At 35.9% G+C, this 11068-nt stretch overlaps 2 protein-coding genes across 2 annotated transcripts; one reads left to right on the forward strand and one right to left on the reverse strand.

The window, feature by feature from the left end:
* Window positions 1–714: 714 nt before the first annotated feature.
* LOC133338153 (transmembrane protein 87A) lies at window positions 715–4749 on the reverse strand. Its single transcript, XM_061546336.1, has 10 exons — window positions 4608–4749; window positions 4487–4547; window positions 4279–4367; window positions 3946–4209; window positions 2165–2329; window positions 1809–2092; window positions 1521–1739; window positions 1329–1449; window positions 1107–1260; window positions 715–943 (listed from the first exon to the last, which is right to left on the reverse strand). The coding sequence occupies exons 1-10, from the start codon at window positions 4719–4721 to the stop codon at window positions 723–725; spliced, it is 1692 nt and encodes a 563-aa protein (XP_061402320.1). The 5' UTR covers window positions 4722–4749; the 3' UTR covers window positions 715–722.
* Window positions 4750–7904: 3155 nt separating this feature from the next.
* Window positions 7905–10702, forward strand: LOC133338154 (large ribosomal subunit protein mL48). Its single transcript, XM_061546337.1, has 4 exons — window positions 7905–7916; window positions 7987–8100; window positions 8158–8300; window positions 10398–10702. Exons 1-4 carry the CDS (start codon window positions 7905–7907, stop codon window positions 10699–10701), a joined length of 573 nt encoding a protein of 190 aa, XP_061402321.1. The 3' UTR covers window position 10702.
* The last annotated feature ends 366 nt before the right edge of the window (window positions 10703–11068 follow it).

Here is an 11068-nt window from a genome sequence, read left to right on the forward strand (position 1 = left end):
GGGGTCAAGTCGAAGGATTATCATATGAAAATCATTAATGGATAATGACACACAAATTTATATATCTTTTACAAATATTTTACATATTTTCTTTAGGTTTGATTTTTTTTTTTATTTTGAAAGGGTTTTTTGTTTTATTTAGGAACAATTAAGAAAGACGAAGCTTAGATGTGGCGGCGGCAAATGAGTACATGCCAATATGTTTTGATTTTTTATTCGTTTACTAAATGATTTTTTTTTTTATGTTTTGCAATGATTGTTTTCTGTTAAGTATTTTGATTGACCAGCAATTTATGTGTAAAGACAAACAAACAAAAAATCTAGCATTGTTTTTCTTTTAGCTGTGATAAATCTCTAAATAGTATAAGTCTTATTGTTTTTGTTTTTTTAATTGTGGTGAACTATTGAAAACTTAAAAAACAAAAAAAATACTTGGCTTTTCATCTTTGAAATGTGTGCTGCTAAACGCATAGGTTTCTAAAGATTTCATATATGAAAATCAGTTAACTAAGGCAATAACAAAATTAAAAAAAGGAATAAAAAATCTTGCTAAAACTAGCAAATACAGTCATATAAATAATTCATTTTAACGAAAAAAAGTAATAAATAATAATATTTTATATATTTTTAGCTTATTTTATATATATGTATATTTATCTTTGTCTCTTTGTTTTATTTATTTAGTTATTATTATGTGTGTGTGTTTCATTCATGTCGATGATCTATTGCATTTTCGACACTTCGAATTTCGTATTGATAATTTCTTCGTCAGAATCAAGGGCGGGTAATGTAACATCAGCCATTGATTCGGGTATATTTTCTTCGACCCAACGTAGATCATCTTCTTCGTTGGTTGTCGTTTTGGATGGCGGTGTTTTGGCTCCGTTACTGTTGGTGCCACGCATTTTCACACCATATACATCTGCCACAAATTGATCCTCTTCTGAAAATTGAAAAAAAAAACATTTAAAAGAATTTCATAGTTATTAAATCGAGTTCTTTTGAACATTTTCCAGAATGATTTCTTTTGGAGGAGCTGTAGGTTTCCTCGTAGAAGAGTAAACTATATTGTTTTAAATAACTTTAACAATTTCAAATTAACTTACCCTCATCATCTTCGTCTTCGGGATTATCGAGCAGTGGTGTAAATGCATATCGTTGATTATTATTTGTGGGACGCCACAAAATCATGATAACCAATAACAAAACTGAGAATAGGATATGCCAAAATGCTGTATCAATCCATATATTACGCCAACCCTAAAATATGGAATTTTTTGTTTTTAATAAAAATAGGAAGAAATTTTTCGAAAAAATAGCAAACATACCGGCGTGCAATTTTCAGCTTTACGTAAACGTAAAGCATACAACATAAATATAACGGAAGCAATTACAGAAAATATTAATGTATTTGTGAAATGTCTATACAAAGACAATTTGACCATGTTTCTGTAAACAGCAAATTGAATATTAAATTATTAATAATATTTCATTTTAATAAATAAAAATTAATTACATACCTTCGTAAACGTAGAGTACGTGTGGTCTGTACCAATGATGTAAAGATCCACCAACAAATTCCAGTGTCTAAAACTGCCAAAGGAATACTGGCCACCAATAATTCATTTTGCACATCCGGTTTGTTACGCATAACACGTAAATAACTTTCAACACAGGCCAACAAGAAATACAAGAGGCCAACACCTACCACACGATGTAGTAATGGGCCCAGACGAGGTCTATGACAATTAAAAAATAAACAATGCAATAAAAATAAAAAAAAAAATTGTTAACAAAAAAATACTTACTTTACAATACCAAAACCCAAACTCATGATGATCACCAACATGCGAGCCAATGTTCTTTTGGCACACGATACAAATTCAGCAGTTAATTCAGCGCCCGGCACCGAAACACCACTTGTATTTACCGAATGATATTCAGCATAGAAAAATGCCTTTTCCAACATGCCCAATAGAATGACACCACCTATCCAGAATTGTATACGCAATAAATCACGCCATTGCATAAAGGATACACCCAACCAAATGACACCAAATATTACGTAGACAATGCACATTATACCATAGAACTGGAACAAGGACAGGGAATGCCAATTTTTTTGTTAAGTTTCATTCGATAAAGGAGGAGTGAAAAAACTTACCGGTAAAAATGGAAAATCGGTAGCTGATATATAACCATATGGACCCAACATTTCCACTGTGACCATGGCTGAAAAATCTGTAGGTTCTGGTGTTTTTGTTTCAACAGTTATGGATAGTTCATAGATACCATCATGCGAAATGGTATATAAGGGACGATTGGTTGGCTGGAAGTAAACAAATAATGATATAATAATTGTAATAACAATTTTTTCTCTTGATTGAATAGAGGTCACCTAGGCAAAGAAATTAACATTTTTATTTTAAATTGGCGGCTATAGGACCCGAATTTAATGAGGAAGTACGAAAGTGGAAAGAAATCCAAGGTGGAGACTTAGATAACCGCAGTTTTATATGCCTCCGCCGTTGCAAAGAAGCCATGTTGGAAAACTACCAGTGAGATGGACGAATCAATAACAAGGCTAGCGATCACTGGATGCTGTTCGACTTAAGACAATATTCTTTTCGACCAAGGTAGATCATCGAAGATACCTTCTAAAGTAAAACATTCGGATTTTTTTTCTTCTGTGACTTTTTTTTTATTATTTTAGGGAAAATTTTTTTGGTTCGCTAGTGAAGCCTTTTCTGGTATTGTAGGAAAGATCTTTCCGATATTCTTTTTGCCTTAATCGGAAGGACATTCTCTATATCTATGAAATCTTCTCATACGAAATTATGTTCTATCATAGAAAACCATTTGGTATTTTAAAAGAATACCAAAAAGTACCTACCTTATTTCGAGAAAAACTTCTGACATTGTATGAAAAAATCATTTTGTTCTTCTTAGAGCATATTCGTATCTTCTAAAGAAGATGTTTGGGCTTCTAGGAGTGAACATGCCTTATATGGGAAAACTTTCTAGCTTCATATGAGAAGATCAACTGTTCTTTTAAGGGATGATATATGTCCTCTAGTAGACCTAAATGCTTCTATACTAGTCTTCTCTGAGATGTTTCATGGTCTTTTAAAGGGAAATTATTCTTGAAGACCTTTCGGTAGTCTATGTGATAATTGTTAACTCCTCTAAGCGAAGAACATTTTTAAAACATTTTATTTATCTTAAAAAAAACGACTTGTTAAAATATGTATTCTTTTCAAAAATGCTACCTCCATGTGGCATTCTAATTCGAACAAGTGGTTGCTTAAATTGAGTTTATGTGATAAGAAGTAATTGTTTTCCTAAGCAAAGACAATTATTTTTAAACATTTAGTTAATTTTGTTTTTTGCCTAAAGATATACTGGAGACATTTATATCGAAACCATAATGAATGGGTACAACAGAGAAAACGAAGTAACAAATGTGTAAGTATTAAATATGTGATAAGAGGTTTCTAAAGAAATAAGATAAGAAACCATTGGTTCTGAAATGAGGGGGGTAACTAAACAAAACATTTGGCCAATGAACAGGCAAACAAGGCTATAAAGAATGAGGATAAACAAATTATATCCATTCTGAAAATTTTTTTGACATTAAACAATAGAGATAACATTTAGGGTTCCGAATAACTAACATATATTCTTATACCCTGGACAATAAATATTTCAATGACATAAACTATTTATTGTGGGTTAAGTATATTCTAATGGATTAATACGTTCGTCATATCTGTGGAAAATTTATATTGTGATTGCTTGCAGCAATGCAAATTATTCAGTACATGTAATTCACTATTAGTATGTTCCACTGTAATTACTTTTGTGATTCATAGAAAATACTGCAAAACATGACTACAAATACACACACAAAAGCGGTAAAGAACGCACTTCATTGGATCTACTCACCGACAGTGGATGTTTGGCATTTTTCAAAGTATCAGCAGGGGATTTAGCAGTCAATTGTGATGTTGTATCACCGGGCTTCACCGTTGCCGTATCAGCCGATGTCAAAGCATTAGCTCCAACAGCACCCTGAACCTCATTGTTAGGTATTTCCAAAACAATTAAATGATGTGGACATGTACCGGCTATTTGATATTTATGCACAACTTGGGCGCTTTGATTTTGAGCTCTTTGTTGACTTTCCAATATGTCGAATGCTTTTTGGACCTGTTAACATATTAGAGAATCAATTAAAAAAATATATGTTTTGTGTTGAAATGAAGCGTAACAACATACCTCGGGGGCATCGAACCAACATTGTCTCTCCACCAGCGATGTACTAATTATGATATCGAATTCAGTTTCGATATTAGCTTCACACTCCACTGCAATGAAAATTGGAACAATTAGTTTTTATTTTGTTACGTGTTTCTCTTTCAATTGTCTTCCTCCACCCACATCCTTCTAGCATTCGCCACTACTTTCTTACAACAACACAACTTACATTTTGCATAGATTTTTGTATTGGCCAATAGGGGTCTCATTTCCCTCTCCGTTGGAGCATTCTGCCAAGAAGAAAGTTATTAGCAATTTGCATATTATTTCTATGGTTACTTCACACTTACTGGAGATAAAGTAAATTTTGTTATTCCTGGATCTGATACACATGAAACAATCCCCCATATTTCCAGCAACGTCACCCAATACAGAAACTGTTTTATTTGTTTTGTTGTCAGCATTTTTGTTATGCCTTACAATTTGCCGGTCGTGTATTTTCAATTATATTTGTTTTATAAATGATGTAAACACCTTTATTTACGTATTTATTTAATAAAATTCATGAATCTTGCGGATATTTTCAATTGGAAATTTTATTTTTCTAGCACGTACATATTACTCTTTTTTCCTTTTTGACACTCTGCTACTGCGCCGCTTTAGAAATGTTCTGTTGTCAGATTGTTCAGTGTTGGTAAGTAGTCAAGTAATCGTAAATGCTAAACGTGACAGTAGGTTGAGTAGGGTTGTCAAATCAAATTGTTTACATGTTATGTTGATTACTTGACTTGCTCGAGCAAAAATAAGGCAGTATACACACTATGAGGTTTGAATGACAGTTCGGCACAAATTTTTTTTGATCGAGTGAACGTTAATGTACGTATGAAAATATTCAAGTTTAAAATATATATATATATATATATATATATATATATATATAAATATATATATATATATATAAAGAAGCCGACAGTTCAAACTAATAATTTGTCGATAGCCACCCACGTCTTTCCCGAAGTTTGACTATGGGCAAGATGGTTGTTGTTGTAGCAGCCCTATTGTTTTTACACAATGGGATGAGGTGACAGACGTTGGCCGAGAAAGACTCGGGTTGTTTCGGATCGTAGACCCCTCTGTCGTAGAAACGGGGCAAGTTGGTTGTTGTTATTGTTGTAGCAGTTTATATGAATATAGTTTTCCTGTTTAAATCCAATCTGGTTCTGTCTCCAAGTTAAGAAATGCAGCACTGTCTACTTCCAAATCTACTCGTCAGGAGTAAGGCGAGTAGATTTTACTGGGCAATTGAATAAGTGCAGTGTGGTATGAGGCCTGTACCACATGCGTGCCCAATTCGAATTTAGACGACTGGACCATCCTGAACGTAATTAAGCCAAACTTACTCTGGTTTGTCTGAGCAGCTGACGTTCTTCAGCGGCTATGGGTGGGGGAGAGCTCCGAGGACGGCATTCAGTATGTATCCGTTCAGTACTGCGGCTACTGCATCAGTATCAATGCTATTCAGAACTGCTCGATAGGCAACTTGATCTAGAGGCTCCCTTTTACAACGTTGAATCTCCCTCTCTAGATCATGAAGATCCTTCCTGACACGTCTGGTCCACCATGTGGTGGTTGGGATGATTGTCCCTGAAGCACCCGAACAGGTACTGCAACGAAAGCATATTGCTATGCTGACGTAAGGGAAGGATCTTCGCCTCCTCATGAAGATGGTCCACCCCAGGGCGGCGTTCTGACTGGTCTGAATACTTCTCCATTGCGTATCACTAGTGTTCGCAGACCACACAGGAACCGCATAGATTGCCACAGACCTACCGCTAATTCGACGAGAAAGGCGTTCGTCTTCAGATATATGTCCTCAACAATGGGACCCGACGTCATGATCGTACAATCGTCTGCATATGAATACCGGAAAGGTAGAGTTTAAACAGTCCCGGAGAAATCACTCAACACTGGGGAACTCCATGTTTAACTCTACGGGGTTTAGACTTCTTGTTCCGGAACGTTACCAACACTGTTCTACCGCACGGCCGGTTCTGGTTAAATCCTCGACTTATACGTGTTGAGATGGCGTGCAACGCTGTTGTTGTAGTGTGTTGCTTACGGAATCCATGTTGATGATTCGCAACTGGATAGCTTTCTCTAAAGCTGGGGTGAAGTAATGCCTCAAGGGTCTTCGCTACTGGCGACAATAGTGAAATCGGCCTGTAAGATTCACCTTTGCTGGCATCCTTGCCCGACTTCAGTAGCGGGACCACCCTACCCATTGTCCAGGCTTCGGGAACGACGCGGGTGGCTATCGACAAGTTGAGGACCTTGGTCAAGCACTCGACTCCATTTTTGCGGAGATTAAAAACCTAACTCCAAACTGATGGAGGTAGATATGAAATCTGATGAGTATCCCATTAGTAAAATTAATGTTTCAGCAGCACCATATGCGCTAAAGAAGCATCCAGACCAGGTTCAACCGGAAGTTCTCCAGAACATACCAAAATAATGAGAGATTTCTTTATGGAAAGAATTCCCATTTCTCGCACAAATGTGACTCTAAATTACTCCCATCGGGCGATACAAGACATGGAGTCATGAGCAGGTACCTTGATGCTCTGACATCGATTTAAAAGCCGTTAACATGGTTTCTTTGTCTAGGCAACAACTGCCGGTGTAAACAGTGTGAAAGAACAACAGGATCCGACGATATTACTGATATTTGTAAAGTGTCGAATACCGGTATAAGCAAATTATAGGTTATACAGCCCCGGAGATATAATTCAACCCTTGGGAACTCAAAAACTTCGCGAGGTATGTATAATTTGTTCCGGAACGCCAACAGCTGTCTAGTATACACACATATAATTGATTATCTAAATTTTCAAACGGCCGGAGAAAAGAATTCTCGATGTTGTCAGGGTTGGCGATATCAAAACCGTTGTATGCTACAAGCTGTTTTGGTATATGTTAACAGGAAACAAAAGTAAATTCATCCTATATAATTCACCGTAGCTAGCATCCTATTCCGGTTTCAGTAGCGACGCCAACCCGAACGTTTTAAGATTTGAGCTATCTGAAACCTTGTAAATTGACTCTTTGGTATGATGATGGCATTTCAAATCTTAAAATCATCTAAATATAGATGATCAGCACACTTGCGGAATTGACGATATTTGGCACTGACGTGACTAGAGTTTATAATAGACTTTCAATGACATATCTAAACACGGCGTTTTATATGGCAACATTTTCGACTTTACAAAAATAACAGTGGATTCCACTCTACTTTTGTGGTAAATTATGTTCCCTGTAAACATGGTATTAGAATAATTTATAACCGATGGTGTACACATAATTGTTTAATTTCTTGTTGGTGGATGTAAATGTATCATTACACTAATATGTAACCCATTATATACATTTATTAATTTGTATATTTTCTACACCCTGTGTCATTGAAATCACCATAAACAAACAAAAACATCTGTTTTGTGTGCTGATTCGATAGTTCGATTAACAACGTAACAGCTGTTATTTGTCGGCATTTAAATAAAAATCGGCAAGGAGCCAATCGCTGGTTGGTATTGTTATATTTTGTTTTGTGATATAACCCCTCCAAAATAAGAGAGTAAAAATACAAAATGCTCAGAAAGGTAAGCAATTATGAATAGAAATTGTTGAATATTATAAATAAAACATTTAATTTTGTTTATTGCAAATTAGCTCAATCCTCTTGTTGGTCAAGTATTGAAGCAAACAAATGTGCAAGCAGCTAGAAATGTGGTAACAACTTCATGTGTCCGAGCCACAGATGTATATGAACCTGACTATTTGGATGTATGTATTTTGGGATTAAAAAAATGAATTAGTTTTTTATGATTATTATATTATTATTTTTTGCAGTCTCTCAAACCAAAATATCCACAATATCCCAGTTTAAATGTCCAAATAAAAGGTTACGATTATCCAATTTTGGAAAGCTATCAACGTTACCTGCATAATGTTGCCGAATATTTGGATATCGATGTAGCTGATTGGTAAGTAGACAAGTGTTTGTTATTATTGTAATACATTTTTAGTAAATTGTTGTTGAATTAAGAAAAAAATATATAGTTCGAATATCAGTGGACCTGTTACATGATATGCACAAAACCGTATATGTTTTGAACTTTAACTTCGAAGAAGACATTCACACTGTATTTAAGTGGCGCATCGGCAATTGCATTGGTGTAAATTACATTCATGTCGTCTGTAAGGCGTGGAATATCGAAAAAGTAGAGGTTAAAAAGCGCCGATACAATCCCATGTCATTTCTGTTTTTGTGTTATTCTCATGTGTTGTTGTTGTAACTGGTTGTTTGTTTATGAAAGTTCTTTCCTGAAAATGTTGATAAAAAACGGAAGAAGGAAGATATATTAATTAATTATTAGGAAATTGGATTTGGCCATAAGTCTATAGGCAATAGACTTGTAGGCTCGGACGGACAATTGAATAGATGGTGTGTGTCATGAGAGCTTTGCTGGCAGGAGGGGCACCTGTTTAGGGTTCCGGGGACAATGCGCTCTCGATGCGAGTTGAGAACATTGCTGTATCCAGACCTTAGTTGTGCCAGAATTGAACGAGTTTGCATAGGAAATTGCAGGAGGATTTTGTTGTAGGACTTTATTGCATCTGTAGCCATTTATTGTTTCGGAGACCAGTGGATGCACGGATTTTATCGCATTTGCTATGGAAAATCTGTTCATGTATTGCCTTATAAGTCGTTACCAACGTTTCTTTATGCTTGCCCCAGGAGGTGCCAGCCAAAGCTTTCAGAACTTTATTCCTAGATTTCACATTCTGGTTGATGTAATTGGAATGTGATGAGAAATGAAGGATGTTATCGAAGGATTATGGACGGTGGGGATGCGTCTACCTTCAACGGAAATGTCAAGTTCTAGATTGACTTCTCGCGTCCAGGAAGTGACACAGTAGACTTTAGTTGGTGATGGTGGCTAAATAGTTGGAAATTCTTGCACTGACGTCGTCAATTTTAACGCCGTACGACACCACTGAAACATCTGGTGGAGGAATGGGGAGATTGCGCAAGATACATGTTGAAGAAAATGGAATATAGGTCACCGCCTTCCGGTACTCCCATTTTGATCTTGCGATATTTGGATTTTTTGGCTACGGAACTCAACGAGGGCCTGCCGCCCATTAAGGTAGTTGGCAAGCCAACGCTTGATATCATTCGCAAGGGATGAATTTATGATGTATGATATCAGCTCGGAATGATCGACCGTATCAAACGCCTTGGACAGATCTAAAGCTGCCACAATAGTCCGTTCAGGTGGTCGTCGCTGATTGAGGCCATTCGCAATCTTGGAAGTAATTTCTTGCAAAGACGTCGTTTTGCTATATGATTCCCTGAAACCGTGTTGGTTGGTAGCAAGAAATGCTGTTTCAGGGACATAAGCAACAGAGACTCTAAAACTTTAACTACTGGTGACAGAAGAGAAATCGGGCGGTAGAATTCCCCACTAGTAGCGGACTTATCACGTTTTAGAATTGGAATAATGCGGGCAACTTTCCAAATGTAAGGAATTACCAACTGTGACATCGATAACTCGATAACTTTGGTCAGATAGCCCAGCCCTATTGCTCCAAGTTTCTTTAACATGAACATGGATATGCCCTCAGAATTAAGGGCTTTTGATGGCTTGGATTTGGAGATAAATGCCTCTACCTCTCTAGATGTAAATGAAATTGGCTGCAGGTCTCTTTTAAGATTCTTGGATCTGCGGATAACTGCTCGCGGGGCCTGTTCTGCGAAGATGGAGGCTCAATGAATTGACGGCAGAACTGCAATGCACACTTTTTGGCATCAGAAATAGCAGGGAGATCAGATAGACTCTTAATTGTAGACCATAGCTGTTTTAAATTTATATTGCAGTAGTTAAGGTGTTCTAACCATTTAGAGCACCTGTTCTGTGTTGTTATTGTTGCCTATTGCTTTTAGTATACTATTTTTCTGAATGTATTTTAAAATGTGCTGTCCTCGGTATAAAAAAATTCCCTATTGGAATTAATTATCATATTACTCATTCGTATATTAAAAAAATCTTTCAACTTAATTTTGTTTGTCTTTGCAGTTATGCACTTCCCCCACAAAATATGACCGTACAAAGACTCAAGCCCAATTCCATGGTCACCGATTCAGAATATCGTCTGAAAATATATGAACGTAATCTACAATTACAAGATGTCGATGTTCCATTGTATCCAGCATTTTTGAGAATTGCTCAGGCCGCTCTACCCGAAGGTGTTGAATTGACTGTACAAGAACACACAGACGAATGCGAAGAAAGACGTTATGTACCCGATAAAGATTTATTGGAACTTAAAGCTGAATTGGAGAGAATGCAAACTGGTGGTAGTGGTGGCAAGAAAAAGTAAAACTGTAATAGGGATGTGAATATAAATAATTTTTTGTTTGTTTTTATTTCGATATAAGAAAGATAAAAATAAATTGCGTACAAAAACGTATAAAAAGTGTTTGAAAAAAATCATTTACATATAAATAAACCATGTTTTTGTTGTTGCACTACTCAATATACTACAATAAAAATATTTGCTATACTTAAAAAATAACACGTTTAACAATCATTATAAATATTGCAAAAAAACTAGCATTTAAAACTACAAACTTATAACCATTTTAAAGCTTTATATCTAGAGAAGGGGAGAAATGGGAATGCATCAAATATATGTTCATATATGTTTTGGAAGACACTTTCTTTTAGATTTAACATAATCAATTCTA

This window comes from Musca vetustissima, unplaced genomic scaffold, assembly GCF_032173495.1.
Source record: "Musca vetustissima isolate MV318-11 ecotype Yass unplaced genomic scaffold, APGP_CSIRO_Mvet_v1 utg43337, whole genome shotgun sequence".
Taxonomy (NCBI): Eukaryota; Metazoa; Arthropoda; class Insecta; order Diptera; family Muscidae; genus Musca; species Musca vetustissima.

Excerpts from the sequence above, each read along its gene's own strand:
- LOC133338154 (XM_061546337.1), top strand. Across the intron at positions 8,101-8,157 it reads ATGAACCTGACTATTTGGAT|TTTTTGCAGTCTCTCAAACC; the intron begins GTATGTATTTTG and ends TTATATTATTAT. Across the intron at positions 8,301-10,397 it reads GATATCGATGTAGCTGATTG|TTATGCACTTCCCCCACAAA; the intron begins GTAAGTAGACAA and ends TTGTCTTTGCAG.
- LOC133338153 (XM_061546336.1), bottom strand. The coding sequence starts at position 4,721 with ATGCTGACAACAAAACAAATAAAACAGTTTCTGTATTGGGTGACGTTG. Across the intron at positions 4,210-4,278 it reads GTTGGTTCGATGCCCCCGAG|GTCCAAAAAGCATTCGACAT; the intron begins GTATGTTGTTAC and ends ATATGTTAACAG. Across the intron at positions 944-1,106 it reads CGAAGACGAAGATGATGAGG|AAGAGGATCAATTTGTGGCA; the intron begins GTAAGTTAATTT and ends TTCAATTTTCAG.